Genomic DNA, 16096 nt, shown 5'->3' with positions numbered 1-16096 from the left:
GTAAAACAGCGTTGTCCGTTATTATTTATTCCATCACGCTTCCTCCTATCTCATCTCTCTTTCTGACCACAGAGACAGCCTCTCCTCTCCACACTACCCCCTCTCTGTAGAAACTGGAGCTATGGGTAGAGATGAATATGCCAGAGCACCTTTCTCTCTCTCAACCTTGAAACTTCAAACAAAAGAATGGACAAAACTAAAATATCTGGCTCATCACAGCCTCAGGCCGAGAGCAAAAGATGAAGGTGAACCTCTTCCCTCTGATTGTAAGTGCGTGTGTCCTGTATTCATATTGTGTTTTAACTGAATTGACAGAACACTGTGAAGGGCTACTTCATATGCAGCGTGAGAACTGTCAGAGATACTGAAAGGCATGGCTTTATCAAAGATATTCCATGATGTTATCAAAATAGGCTTTTAATAATAATAATAGATTACATTTGTATTGCGCCTATCAAGAGACCCAAGGCCGCTTTACACGGTGAACAAACAAACAAACAAACAAAAGGGGCAAATAATAATGTAATAAATAGAAGTAGGAGTGGAAGCAGGGGGACTGTGATGGGTTAGGGGTCAAAGGCCATGGTGAACAGGTGAATTTGTAATGATGACTTGAAGATGTCCAGGGAAGCAGCATTGCGGATCTTGCAGGAAGTGCATTCCAGATGGGGGGGGGGGGGGGGGGGGCCGCAACACTGAACACCCGGTCACCATCAGTTCGGAGGCGAGAGCGGGGAATGGAGAGCAGGCCCGTGTCTGAGGACCGCAGACTCCGAGAAGGGGTTTAGGGATGGAGGAGGTCCGATAAGTACTGGGGGGCGAGGGCATGGAGAGACTTGTAAGTGAGGAGGAGTGTTTTGTACTGGATCCGGGACTTGACCAGCAGCCAGTGAAGGTGGATGAGGGTGGGGGTGATGTGTTGCCAGGGCTTGGTGTGGGTGAGAAGCCTGGCGGCAGAGTTGTGGCCGTATTGGAGCCAGGGCTTTGTTGGGAGCCCCGGACAGGACTCCATTGCAATAGTCGAGGCGGGAGGTGATGAAAGCGTGGTGGTAGAAAGCCGATTTGGTGACAGATTTGATGTGCGCCTGGAAGGAGAGGGTGGTCTCCAGGATGACTTCAACTGGTCTATTGTTTTTTAGTACCACAGGTTTCAATATTGCCTCTCAACTTTTCTTTTATTTGAAGCTATGCTCTATGCACTGAGCAATTAAGGTCATTTTGCACCATATGCACTATATGATACATGTTGTTGTGTATGCGTCTTTATTGAGGTCTCATTGAAAGATAAGGCTCTGCTGGATCCTGGTGTGCAGCCTTGAGCCTAATGTATAGGTTTGGTGTGTGTGTGTGAGAGACTTGCACTACCAGTCAAGTGACAATTACACATGTATGAAACAGAATCAGTTATAAAGTAAATATAGTTATAATTTACATATAATTAGTGCTTTATTATATGGGGATTTGAGTAAAATCATATAGCCTTATATATAACGTATATGTAATCTGATTTAAGGTAATCTCCAAATGTATAATGTTTTTTGTTGAACTACAAATAACAAATGATGATGACATTTGGTCTTACAATTGCATTTGATACTCTTACTGTGTTTAGCCACGCATACTAGTTTCATACTTGCAGAGTCAGGGTATTAGAGGATGAGCACATGCTTAATTGCATACTTAGTTTTGCAGATTTGTAAATGAAGGTGTCATTACGTTGTGTTTTTAGTTGCAATAAAGCGTTTGTGTCTCTGAGTCTTTGTCGCTCATCTCATTAAGCTTTTGACGAACAGTCCAGGTCTCAGTGGCTCTAATGTACATGTTGGTTGTGTTTAGCTGTTACAAGATATATCGATAAGAAACACTTCTAAACAAATGTAATGTTCCACACCAGACACTAGGCTAGATGATCTATCACATTCCAGATAATGAAGGGACTCTTTCACGTGAGTAGAGGAGCAACACAAGAGAAGACAGAGACATCAAAGGGAAGGAGTTTGGTCTGCTTGTCTACAGACTACAGTAAATGGGGTCTTTGCAATAAGACTAGATCATAATTGTTCCCTAAGCCCTTGTTTACTCCCTTATGTTCAACTTCATCCTGATTCACTTTGCTTTGTCCTATAACTGTGAACTAGAGAAATCAAATGAACTGGTAGTGATTCTTATGAAGCAAATATGTGAAAGAAAATACAGAAAAATAAAGAAGAATACTCAGTGACCAGTAAAACAGAAATATGTTGCGATCCAGCCCTGCAGTGCATACCACTAGGACATTATATCTCCACATGCTGTATGGTTAGCAACTAAAGCATGACCAGTGTTTCTTCAGGTGTTACAAATGTGAAATTCCTGTCGAAGCCTTCTTCTATTCTGCTGCTGCTGCTGCTGTCAGTATTCCCATGTGCCCTGGATTAAGGCCTCTGCAAAGTGTGTGTAATAATTCTATGTTACTCCTCTAATGCGATTACGTGGAATCATCTTAATGATGCCATGAGGAGCAGCTTTGACAGGGCAACAGAGAGAAAGCTAGGATGACACTCACCTTTACATCTCAGACTGATGTGCAGACTGCTTATTATTTATTTGTCATCTGCTATTGTTATTCTGTATAAACGTTGGCCTGATTGAGGTGATAATAACCTTAATATATCTGCATGTCGGAAGCCTTGCCAGCATTTGTAACACACACATATTTAAGCAAAATTGCACACTCATACTAACCACATCATAACAAGCTTCTGTTGCTACACATGCTAGTGGGATGGCCATGTAGGTGTTTAAGTTTTGATGCTGATGAGAGTGGAAGATTGTGTTTGCTATTCTCGGAGACCGGTAGCAACAGAGGCTTAAATCTTAAATGATTGGTAGGCAAGTCATTCTTTTTATAAATAGTTCTCTTTCTGCGGGAAGTGGAGCAACCTCACAAAGCCATTTCAGCTGTTTCCATCAGATTCTCTGCAGGCCAGCACTCTCCTCTATTATTCAGACCTTTTTTTTTAAAGAAATGGGCCAAGCCCTAGCGCATCAGGCCTGCACCTGCATTGCACTTCACTTGCAGCACTGCCTGCTGCGTATACTGCATAACTGATACGAAACTAAAAATAGACATTACACAATGCTACATCAATACATGTAGGTTTAGTTTGCTAATGTATGCGAAATATAAGTGTGTGTGTGTGTGTGCGTGTGTGTGTGCGTGTGTGTGTATACACTAAGCTTTATAGTTGCAGTTGTGTAATTACTCGTAATATGTGAATGATATAAAGTATAGAGTTCTCTATAAAGGATATTCTGCATAGTCGTTAGTTGTGGCTGATGGATGTATCTCCCGGTTGTTCTCTTTGTGTTGATATGTATCAGGCTGGGTGGGAATGTGCAGGCATTGTTAGAAACATCCACATCTCCATCCCCAGAAGGAGGACATTTTAATTTCCGCATTCTCCTAACTTGCCTGTATATATTATATGAATGATTATATAAATTATTCAAGATTATAAGTATACATTTATATTGTATGTTAACATATATTAAGAAGTAAAAAAAGAAGGGAGAAGGGTTCGGATTAAATAAGTGTAAACTTCTTCCGACCCCTTCTCGGACGTGTAATTAGCTAAAGCTTTGTTGTTTATTGATATCAGACAATGATACTACAGATTATTCAATTATTAATTAAATATTTTGTTTGGTTATTGCATTCATTTGTATAGTACTGTATCATGTCTGTATCATCTTTTGTTTCATTTGTATTTTCTTTGGTTTTACACACTCGAAAAAATAAATAAACTAAACTAAGAGGAAATGTGCGGCTCACACCGAGGTTGCTAGTATCTCAGTACCAAATATAATGTTGTGGAGTGTGTGACCGTGCTAATCTGATATGAGGTTTTAAAGCAGTGCCTGCCTCTCACATCAGTCTGTCTGTGGAAACTGCTATAGAGAAAAAATAGAGGGGTAAAAAAGCCCCCCCTTGTGGCGAAAAGTATAAATGACATGCCTTTTTCTTTTGTCCCGTGTGTCTGTGTGTCAATACATTCAATTATTTAGCATGATGCCACTCTGTATGGGGCAGTCTATTGACTGGTATTATTATTGAGTTCTCTGTGTTAGTATTGATCCACAGAAAGCTGATCCTGTCCCATTTTTCGTGCTGATTATAGCCAACACAGCCTATTCTCTCCCCCTCAGTGAACAGTTTGATTCACAAATCTAGGTTATCCATGCCTGACTATGAAGCTAGATTAGTTTATATTATTACTAGCTTATTCTTAATCTCATAAAAAAATGTTTGGTTCACGCTGTCCATGTGCTTGACTGGGAATAAGAGATTGAGAGAGAGAGAGAGAGAGAGAGAGAGAGAGAGAGAGAATAGAAGAGAAAGAGAGTAGGGAGGGGGACCTTATATTAAGTGTTTGGAACAATGTGGAAAAGGGTTATATGCCCTTTAGACAAATGTAACGCGTATATTTGGTTATGTCCTTGGTATATGTGCTCACAAAGATGGGTGCGGTTTAGGGGGATGCAGGGAGGGGCACTGACGGCTGCATCTGCGTCACCATGGATACAAGAGGGGGGGTGTAGTGAATCTATTATGGGTACACCCTGTGAAAGCAGAGATCCATCAGACACTGCCTTTGTCTCCAGGCACAATGTTGAGCCAATCAGAGTGTCCATTACAGTCACATTGATTCTAGCTGACCAATCAGATTCCCATGCTCGCTTTGCTGCTTCCAGAGCCTGTTTTACATCCGTTTTATTGACATTTTTGATTAATGGTCTACTGTTGCAAAGTAAACCTTGAAAGTACCCCTGCTTCTACATGCTTTTAGCTACATGTGATGATTTAAAAATATATATATATGAGATACATTTGGACATTTTACGTTATGTACAATTCATGGACACATAGTTTCTCTTTTTGTTTATCTCTTTTACCATTACCATGTCACACTCACACCTCTTGTATACACAGACATATATGAACACCACACACACCCTGAGGATTCCTTCCTGCAGTTGAACTCTGTTTAGATGCTTTCCATGAAGGACTATATTCATTGTTATAAGTTTATTAACTCACCCTGTCTGTTGACTTTGTGTAACAACTGAAATTGTAATAGCAGGATTTTAAAATGATGTTTATATATTATTTCTAAATTCAACGTTTATATTGTGGAAACACATTGAGGCAGTAACCTCATTTTCAATAAAGCTGAAATCATTTTTAATCCAAGACTCAAAAGAGCACAACAAATAAACGATAAGACGAAATGGAGATAATAAATAAAACAAAAAAGGTAAATAATTACATAAATGAATAAACGTATTGTAAGCAATGGCTACCGTTTGAAAGAGAGGCAACAAAACAACATACGTTGTAACAGTCCATCAACTTGTGAAGAAACAAACAAAGGGTTGTTTAGAAAATGTATTGCAATAATAGGCCTGTGTGCCGAAATGTAAATATCTCCTTCATTAAGGAGACAGCTCATCAAAGAGAAGCCGAGCCTCAACAACACGCTGTTTCTCGTCTGTTATTTTACAGTAGAGTAACTCATTATGTGATACTTTCCAAATGAGTGAACACCATGTTGGTGTGCCTCAAGTTTTATCTCTAGGGTATGTGGACGTGTGTGTGTTTGGGCAAGCTCCATATTGCTGTGTCCTGGTTTTCATTTTGTTCCGGCTCATGTTTCCCTGGACCCGCCCCTGTCCTACTTTCTCCAGAAACCAGTGCAGTTGCAGATTTGGAAGTAAATGATTAAGTGATAGTTGGATTAAATACTAGGAGTGATTTATGGTCTCCAACCTCCCTTTCTCTCTCTGTCTTTGTATCATTGCTGATGTCCAGGTGTGAACCTCTGGCATCTGGTCATGTATAGCTGTTGGTGTGCATGCCAGTGTGAGTCTAGTGGGCGAGGAGAGTACTATTTGTGTGTGGTTCATACAAAGTCATAAACAAGCACATTTCAAAAATCAAATGCTCCTTGAGTCGTATCACAGCTGTTTATCAGAGAGTCGCCAGAAAAGACGGCCCTTTAAATAAGGCTCTGCACGAAGGAGAAGCAAAACAAAGATTACATCGAGACAAAAAGCATGATATATAACTGGAGGGTTAGTACTGAGTGCAACATGCACAGGGACTAGGTTGCCCCCTTGTGCCGTGATGAGCTCTGCTCCACACAGACATAGCTACATGACATCAGTATCTCGTCACACAAAGCAGCATGTAGTGTGCAGACTGCAGGAGTGGGGGTGGTCCCCAGAGCCCTGGACCAGAGAGGATACAGTGGGTTGGGCCTGGCTGGATGCAAAGGTCAGGCTCTCTGTGGGGGGGGGGGGCTGTGGGGGTGGAACAAGAAGCCGGCGCTGCTGCTCAAGTGAATCTGTCATAGTGAATATGCTGCTGCAGTGCTACATTATCAATGCATGAGCAGCACAACTGCAACTGGACAGCCTGGTATTCGTTGTTGTTGTGTGTGTGTGTGTGTGTGTGTGTGTGTGTGTGTGTGTGTGTGTGTGTGTGTGTGTGTGTGTGTGTGTGTGTGTGTGTGTGTGTGTGTGTGTGTGTGTGTGTGTGTGTGTGTGTGTGTGTGTGTGTGTGTGTGTGTGTGTGTGTGTGTGTGTGTGTGTGTGTGTGTGTGTGTGTGTGTGTCACAATGTGTTCTTGTCTGTTCAGTGTGATGAAAGGGCTATGTGAAAGTATACAGTAGAGTAGCAGAGACACATTTAGAAGTGGGTAGAACATCCTATGAAGTGTGTTCATTTGTATACTATTGCACTCGTAGAAACAATAGACCAATAGGCTTCTGGATGTAGAAGGGTGTATGTTTGTGCACCATGTCTGTGCCTGAGATGGTGTTGCTATGGATACAAGAGAGCTGTGCAGAAGGAGAGAGAAAGGGGGGGGGGGGGGGGGACCTGCCTTGGAGCATGTGCAGCACCCTTCCCCCATCTACTCACACACAGATGAACAGTACAGTACATGCCCTTATAAGACACATTTACTCAAGCACACTCACAGCTAATGGCTATGCAAAGTCCATCATTACATGATTCTTATTGAGGAGACATATGGTGGCTATATGTAGCCCTTTAATAATGCAGTGAACACGCCTTAAAAAGTGCTGTTGACGGCTTCCGCCTCTGCCACCTCCTCCCCTCTCCTTCCGCTTCCTCTGCCCCTCTGAGCACACTGCTCATGGTGCAGCCTATACTGTTCCTCCTGTTAGCTTAGTCACGTGACGAGGGAGCTGCAGACAGAGAAGCAGGTTAAAAGGCACACGTATTTACCCACTAGGTTTATTATGCACATTTCCCTGCTTTCAGGGAGTGAGCACTGTGTGTTTTTCCAAACCCCCATTTATTCATTATTCATTATTCAGCAAATGATCATATCCTCAGGAAATATGACTATCATCAATGAATACAGAGTTAATTGATTTTCAATTCAAACGTAATGATATTAGTTTCTGCATTGGTGCATACAGAGCTATTAATGTATGCATGGACCTCTGCATGCTTCCCAGAGGAGCTGTGTGTGGCATTGGAAGAGGGGGAGATGTGTTCAGCCTCTTTTTATGTCTCCATGACAGCATCAGGGTTTCCTCCACATTGCCTACAGAGCATGCTCAGTAACAGGCCCTGACTTTGCTGGATTCAGAACTATATCTTATATTACAATACTTTGTGTGGGCAATGCAAGACTGAGCTTATTGTAGACACTTGTATAGCTGTTGTTATATCTTGGTATGACTGATTGTAGTACATGTGTTTCAGGACCTACGTAAATGGCTATTTCCATTTCACCTACAAAACAAAGTCAGTACCTGCAAGCCACAGAGCAACATATGTGGTAAAACAAATACAAATGATCTTTATAGTGCTGAGTAATCTGCAGTATTGGTCTCCCATGTGTGTCATGTTCATTGTTTGAGCAAAATAATCCAGACTAAAGTCCTTTAAGGCCAGTGCAGTATAGACAGTGACCTACAAATAAACTATGAATCATTGAATTTCATCATGGGAAGTCTGGGTCTGATGGGCCAGGTGGTGTGTGTGTGTGTGTGTGTGTGTGTGTGTGTGTGTGTGTGTGTGTGTGTGTGTGTGTGTGTGTGTGTGTGTGTGTGTGTGTGTGTGTGTGTGTGTGTGTGTGTGTGTGTGTGTGTGTGTGTGTGTGTGTGTGTGTGTGTGTGTGTGTGTGTGTGTGTGTGTGTGTGTGTGGTGTGTGTGTGTGTGGTGTGTGTGTGTGTGTGTGTGTGTGTGTGTGTGTGTGTGTAAACAAGTAACCTAGATGTTCATTCTACTCAGTATCCCTGTATACCGTACATGCTATTTGCTGCGTCCTACATTAGGAGAATTGAGCACATGCATTGTGAGCTATTATTATCATTGGATTTTGGAGTTTACGGATGACTGCAGCTCAGTGCGTGATGGTTATTAATATTTGCAAATCAAATCATGTTTCGTACAGAATGGAAATAGGACAGGAGTTTCTGAAGCCAGGGCTTAATCCTGGGATTACAAACGAGAGAACGTTCATAAACTCATGACTACTGTCTCTGTGGAAATACAGAGGAACGGTACAATACACTAAAGCTCAAGGATGTTTATGCAGCACAACAATAGGCTCCAATTGTGTTTATGTGTTACCCTAAAGGCTGACAAATAAAATAAAACAGGAAAAGAGAGAGAAATGAAAGCAGTGGGAGGAAAATGTATTATTATTTTAAAATGTTTTGGCTACTGTTCAGCTTCCTGTTGCAGTTGTTTTAATGCACTGTGTTTTCTTCCAGGAATGAATTCATACAAATGTGTGTTAATACAACACAATAACACAACACAAGTCAGACATGCAGGATGCAGGTATCACAGGGATCCTTGGTGCAATTCACAAAATGCCTTTGGAATACCCAAATAACTATCTGAATCTTTTTTGGAAGCCGAATGTCAGCTGATCTTTCACCAAAAGAGAAAGTAACATTTACTGACAAAGTCCCCAGATAGCATATGAATACATATATATGAGAGAGAGAGAGAGAGAGAGAGAGAGAGAGAGAGAGAGAGAGAGAGAGAGAGAGAGAGAGAGAGAGAGAGAGAGAGAGAGAGAGATTTAAATAATTGCTCTTGGGTGTGTTGTCCGTGGTGCTGAAATTATATTTTTAGAAAATGTTTGAGCAGCACATATGATAATCAATATTTCATGGTGTGAGGTAAATGCTGCTTAAGAGGAGACAACATTACATTTTCACTCACATCTATAGATGTTTTCTATTTCGCCACACAGCGCCGCTGTTGATCCATCAAGAGACAGCACTCGGTTCTTACAGACCTAGGCCCCTCCCGTTTTCAGGCGATTGGACCCAGTCCACAGTCTTTGTTATAAAGGCAGGACGGTGGAAAACAGCAGAATTATATTCAAAGCTCATACGGTTTGAAATATCTGAGCCTTATTGGATGTATTATTCATGATTCTTTTTTTACATTGAATAGAAACATGTCTTTGCTTTGTGGACGGAGCTATTTTGGGATATTTCTAGGAGTCTTTCTACTGGATTGTCACTGGGAAACCGTGTCGGGGCAGCTCTCCTATTCAGTCTCAGAGGAGGTGAACCCGGGGACTCCTGTTGGAAATATCGCAAAGGACCTAAACCTTAAAGCACAGGACTTGGAATCACGCATGTTTCAAATTGTTACCGGATCAAAGAGAAAATTATTCGAGGTAAATCTAAATACTGGTGTGCTTTATGTCAGTGAGAGAATAGACAGAGAGGAGCTTTGCGCAGAGGAACTGAAATGCTCAGTCAGCGAAGAGGCTGTCATTAGTAACCCGTTGAAGCTTTACCGTATCGATGTAGATATTTTAGATATTAATGACAATGCTCCATTGTTTACGACCGATTTGCAAAATATGTACATCGCAGAGAGCTCTTTACCAGGAGTGAAATTCGCATTATCTCAAGCAACTGATGTAGATGTGGGGAGAAATGGAGTCAGTAACTACAAATTAAGCCAAAGTGAGCATTTCTCCTTGGCACTGCACAAAGAAGGGGACCGTGTGTCTGCCGAGTTAGTTTTGCAGAAAGCTTTAGACCGAGAGAAGCAACCTGTGATCACAATGACACTGACCGCGGTAGATGGAGGAAATCCTCCAAAATCAGGCACCTCACAAATTGTTGTTCATGTTTTAGACAATAACGATAACGTTCCAATATTCAGCCAGACGTTGTATAAGACTGAAATTCCAGAAAACACGCCTCTCGGTTCAATAGTAATCACTGTGAACGCGACCGATGCAGACGAGGGCCTGAACGGTGACATCGTATATTCACTAAGAAGCAAAGATCAAGATCACGTACTTGATATGTTTGAAATTGATAGTCAGACGGGTGTTATTAAAGTAAAAGGTAATATTGACTTTGAAGAAAAAAAAGCTTTTGAGATACGTGTAGAAGCCAGTGATAAAGGGCAGCCTCCAATGTCCGCTCACTGTAAAGTGCTGGTAGAGGTGATGGACGTAAACGACAATGCTCCTGAGATCACCGTGACGTCACTGCACACCACAGTGAAGGAGGACGCTGAGGTAGGCACTGTAGTTGCTCTGGTGTCAGTCCTCGATAAGGATGGTGGGGAAAACGGTGATGTGAAAATTCTAATTGAAAACGAGATTCCACTTAAACTCGAAACAAACTACAAGAATTATTATTCTTTGTTAGTTGACGGGCCCCTGGACAGAGAGAGAGTCTCTATCTACAATGTAACCATAGTAGCCACCGATAAAGGAACCCCATCGCTCTCCAGCACGAGCATACTTTCCATACACGTGTCTGATGTAAATGATAATGCACCGCTGTTCCCAGAGCCGCTAATTCATGTCTATGTGAAGGAAAACAGTGCAGTGGGAGGAGTCATTAAAACAGTGACTGCAACTGATGCTGACGTTGACCAAAACAGACACGTTAGCTATTCTCTTTTATATCGTAGTAATCCGTTGTCCTCGATGGTGAACATCAACTCAGAGACTGGAGATATAGTCAGCCTGCAGTCTTTTAACTATGAGGAGTTAAACACGTTTCAGTTTAAAGTGCAGGCCACAGACTCTGGCGTTCCTCCTCTCAGCAGCAACGTGACGGTGAACGTTTTAATTCTGGATGAAAATGACAATAGTCCAACAGTCCTCGCGCCCTATTCTGAGCACGGCTCCGTTAACAGTGAGAGCATCCCCTATTCTGCTGAGGCGGGATACTTTGTGGCAAAGATCAGGGCTGTAGACGCAGACTCTGGATACAATGCGCTGCTTTCGTATCACCTCTCTGAGCCCAAAGGAAACAACCTCTTCCGGATCGGAACCAGTAGCGGAGAAATCAGGACTAAGAGGAGAATGAGTGACAATGACCTGAAAACTCACCCCTTGCTGGTGTTGCTTTCTGATAACGGAGAACCCTCCCTGTCAGCTACTGTCTCTATTGATGTGGTGGTGGTTGAAAGCACAGCTGACATCCAGACCCAGTTCAGACATGTGCCCATACAGGAGGAGAGCTTCTCTGATTTGAACCTGTATCTGCTGATCTCCATTGTGTCGGTGTCAGTGATCTTCCTGCTGAGCCTCATCAGTTTAATAGCTGTCAAATGCCACAGGACAGACGGCAGCTTCAGCAGGTACAGCGCCCCAATGATCACCACCCACCCTGACGGGAGCTGGTCTTACTCTAAATCTACTCAGCAGTACGACGTGTGTTTCAGCTCAGACACAATGAAGAGTGACGTAGTGGTTTTCCCCGGCCCGTTTCCGCCGGTAGACGGTGAGCTGATCAGTATTAACGGAGGAGACACTTTCACCAGAACTCAGACTTTACCCAACACAGACCAGGTAAGACAAATATGAAAAAGCAACAAGTTTCATTGCTATTTAATTCTACAGGTGTACCGCTGAAAGGGAACATGTTCCTCCCTGCTCCTCTTTACTTATACATGATACGCAAATTATTTCGGATAACTTTCAACATTGTTGAAATCATGGGCTAAGGTACTGTGGAAGTAACAAAATACTTCCGAGAGCACTGCAGTACTTCTATGTCGTTGTCCATGGTGCTGAAATGAGCGCCACCGTTTAGAATATTTTACGAGTGCATAACAAAATACAATTATGTAACAATGCAAAATAATGACTCATGATGAAGCAGGAACTATGATAAATGCATGAACTATTGCAACATAACATGTGTCCTTACTACAGTTGATGGAGTGTGTATCACGAGCATCCACAAGCCACGAATAACTGAGTCACATCTATAATATTTTGTATCATAACAATGTAAAAAAAAATTGGAAATATATCGATATATTTAGTGAACCAGAAAGTAGCATTTCTGTTTTAGTGATATAAAGCATTACAAATGCATTATATTTGACTTTAATGCATATTAGTTGAGGTGTTAATAAGTGTTACCAAGTTTCTTACATTGTTTTATTATTATTGATACGTGATGTCTAAGAGATTTCACCATCATTGATTGTGTCTCTGGATAATCAGAATCCGAATCATTGCATTGCATCATAATCTCATTGCCACGGTTCATACGCTTAACAAGACACGGAGAATGCAGTATGGTCTATTTGTAATTCATATCTGTATCCTGTTTTGTACAAATACGAATATTTCGTTACGTTAATTGGGCACTTGGACGGTTATTTTGTGTTTTTAAATTACGTATCTTTTCTTGAGAGTTCAGATATTAAGTGATTTTTGTTTTTGTTTTCAGTGTTGCAAGTAATGATTTTAAATGACCACACGGGGACATTGTAGACCATCACATTTTCAGTGCCTCTTGGTTGCTTCAGGCTCCTCCCACATTCAGAGGATAATTCTGTTTCGCTCAGCTTTGTTACAAAGAGGCGCAGTGAAAGACTATAGCTTGAGTGGACATCATTTCGTCTGTTACCCCTTAAACAAGCAAGGACCTGGATTTTGGCACTTGGTTTCATCCTTAATTATAAAACGGGATTTTGGAGATAAGCATCCATATGCTCTGTTCACGTTGGATACAAATATGTCACTGCGGAGGATACGGAGCACTTTAAGGATTTATATATTCCTTGTTCTTTTGGATTGTTGCTGGGAAGCGGTGTCTGGGCAGCTCTCTTACTCTGTGTCAGAGGAGGTAAACCCGGGGACTTCTGTGGGAAATCTCGCTAAAGATCTAAATCTTAATGTACACGAATTGGAGGCACGTATGTTTCAGATTGTAAGCGGATCAAAGAGAAAATATTTCGACGTACATTTAAAAACGGGCGTTCTTTATGTCAAGGAAAGAATCGACCGCGAGGAGCTTTGTGCGAAGGCTACAACGTGTACTGTCGATGTCGAGGCCGTGATAAACAATCCACTGAAGCTTTACCGATTCGAGGTAAATATAGTTGATATAAATGACAATGCACCATATTTCCCTGAGAATGTGCAGTCTCTTAACATTGCTGAAAGCACTGTGCCAGGAGGGAAATTTGGATTTATAGGGGCGTTAGATCTCGATGTTGGTAAGAATAGTGTTAGTACTTACAAGCTCAGTACAAATGATTATTTTTCTTTAGAGCTTCAAAAAGGAGGAGAAAGTGTGTCTGCCCGGCTTGTACTTCAGAAAGGTTTAGACCGAGAAAAACAAAATAATGTAAGACTAACAGTGACTGCTGTCGACGGTGGCAATCCACCTAAATCAGGAACATCTCAAATCATCATTAATGTTTTAGACATAAACGATAATGCCCCGGTTTTCACTAGCTCTTTATACAAGGCACGGATTTCTGAGAATTTAGAAATTGGTAAGACTGTAATAGTTCTGAATGCAACAGACGCAGATGAGGGATTAAATGCTGAAATTGAATATTCATTGAGAAGTAAAGGCCAGGATCACATTTTAGATTTATTTCAAATTGATTCCAAGTCTGGTGCAATTTTAGTCAGAGGTAAGATCGACTTTGAACTAAATCCTGCCTTTGAGATCCACGCACAGGCCAGTGACAAAGGGCAGCCTCCGATGTCAGCAGACTGTAAGGTGCTGGTAGAAGTGGTGGACCTAAATGATAACGCTCCCGAGATCACTGTGACGTCACTACTAAACACTGTGAGGGAGGACGCAGGGGTAGGAACTGCTATAGCACTTGTTTCTGTGCTGGACAAAGATGGTGGGAAAAACGGTGAAGTAAAGGCAGTCCTTGCAAATGATGTCCCCTTTAAATTAGACACAAATTACAAAAATTATTATTCGTTGGTAGTTAATGGTCCGCTTGACAGAGAGACTATATCCGAGTACAATGTTGTTATTGTAGCGACTGATGGAGGGGCTTCACCTCTCTCCAGCACCAACATAGTGACAGTGCATGTGTTTGATGTTAATGATAACCCGCCTCGCTTCTCAGAGCCGTTCATTAATATTTATGTGAAAGAAAACAGTCCAGTAGGAACAGTAATTAAAACAGTAACTGCAGTTGATGTCGATATCAGTCAAAATGGCCAGGTGAGCTATTCCTTTTTGAAAAGTAAAAGAGACTCAGTCCCGTTATCTACAATGTTGAACATCAACTCAGAGACTGGAGATATAGTCAGCCTGCAGTCTTTTAACTATGAGGAGTTAAACACGTTTCAGTTTAAAGTCCAGGCCACAGACTCTGGCGTTCCTCCTCTCAGCAGCAACGTGACGGTGAACGTTTTAATTCTGGATGAAAATGACAATAGTCCAACAGTCCTCGCGCCCTATTCTGAGCACGGCTCCGTTAACAGTGAGAGCATCCCCTATTCTGCTGAGGCGGGATACTTTGTGGCAAAGATCAGGGCTGTAGACGCAGACTCTGGATACAATGCGCTGCTTTCGTATCACCTCTCTGAGCCCAAAGGAAACAACCTCTTCCGGATCGGAACCAGTAGCGGAGAAATCAGGACTAAGAGGAGAATGAGTGACAATGACCTGAAAACTCACCCCTTGCTGGTGTTGCTTTCTGATAACGGAGAACCCTCCCTGTCAGCTACTGTCTCTATTGATGTGGTGGTGGTTGAAAGCACAGCTGACATCCAGACCCAGTTCAGACATGTGCCCATACAGGAGGAGAGCTTCTCTGATTTGAACCTGTATCTGCTGATCTCCATTGTGTCGGTGTCAGTGATCTTCCTGCTGAGCCTCATCAGTTTAATAGCTGTCAAATGCCACAGGACAGACGGCAGCTTCAGCAGGTACAGCGCCCCAATGATCACCACCCACCCTGACGGGAGCTGGTCTTACTCTAAATCTACTCAGCAGTACGACGTGTGTTTCAGCTCAGACACAATGAAGAGTGACGTAGTGGTTTTCCCCGGCCCGTTTCCGCCGGTAGACGGTGAGCTGATCAGTATTAACGGAGGAGACACTTTCACCAGAACTCAGACTTTACCCAACAGTGACCAGGTAAGAAACAAAATATAAAGAGATAGAAAACTCTCGAATGCTGAGGATGAGCTTTGTGTTTATATTTATTGTTTGTGAAGTTAAATGACTTGTCGATACTTCCCCACCCTGTATTCATGAATGCGTGCTTTGCTTCTGACTTTTTTTGAAAATCTCAGTAGTAACATAAATTATAGTAACAATGAAAGTTTGTAAATGCCATAAATCCTAACGTTTCCAAATAAGTGTTTACCGCTGTCCGTGGAGAATAGCACCACGGTGTTGTGTGGGGTCAGGAAATGCAGCATGGAACATGTGTCCAATGGAAAGAAAGAAGATAGGTTCGTTCCGCGCTGCATGTATTTGCATATTTGTTTAAGACATCTCTGTATTTAAACATGAAGGATGTCTACCCCGTCTCATAACAGTTTGGGAAGAAATCATAATTTACATTTCGTACGCCTGTTTCCTTTGCCGTTTTATTTTACAAAATAGGGAACTATTGCAATTTGTTTAAAGAACAACTAGTTACAATTATGTATGTATCTTCAATGTGTTGTTTTGTTTTACTCATAGTTTCCTGTCATTTCTGTATGGTTGCCAGCTGGCATATTAGTTAATCTCTATTGGTTTGGATAAAATAGAAAAGCAATAAAGAGAACAAAAAAAGTATAAAGGTTTGTCAA

At 41.8% G+C, this 16096-nt stretch overlaps 3 protein-coding genes across 5 annotated transcripts in view; all 3 read left to right on the top strand.

The window, feature by feature from the left end:
• Window positions 1–16096, top strand: part of LOC117454154 (protocadherin alpha-C2-like) — a 190268-nt gene that overhangs the window by 37892 nt on the left and 136280 nt on the right. The window lies entirely within an intron of this gene.
• LOC139434711 (protocadherin alpha-3-like) lies at window positions 9827–12864 on the top strand. The gene is made up of 2 exons (XM_071204688.1): window positions 9827–11869; window positions 12841–12864. The coding sequence occupies exons 1-2, from the start codon at window positions 9911–9913 to the stop codon at window positions 12862–12864; spliced, it is 1983 nt and encodes a 660-aa protein (XP_071060789.1). The 5' UTR covers window positions 9827–9910.
• LOC117453919 (protocadherin Fat 4-like) overlaps window positions 12936–16096 on the top strand; it is a 30542-nt gene continuing 27381 nt past the window's right edge. The window contains 1 exon segment of the mRNA XM_034092956.2: window positions 12936–15431. Coding sequence (XP_033948847.2) covers window positions 13050–15431 — 2382 coding nt within the window. The 5' untranslated portion in view covers window positions 12936–13049.

This window comes from Pseudochaenichthys georgianus, chromosome 10, assembly GCF_902827115.2.
Source record: "Pseudochaenichthys georgianus chromosome 10, fPseGeo1.2, whole genome shotgun sequence".
Lineage (NCBI taxonomy): Eukaryota > Metazoa > Chordata > Actinopteri > Perciformes > Channichthyidae > Pseudochaenichthys > Pseudochaenichthys georgianus.
This window is presented reverse-complemented; position numbering and strand designations above follow the sequence as displayed.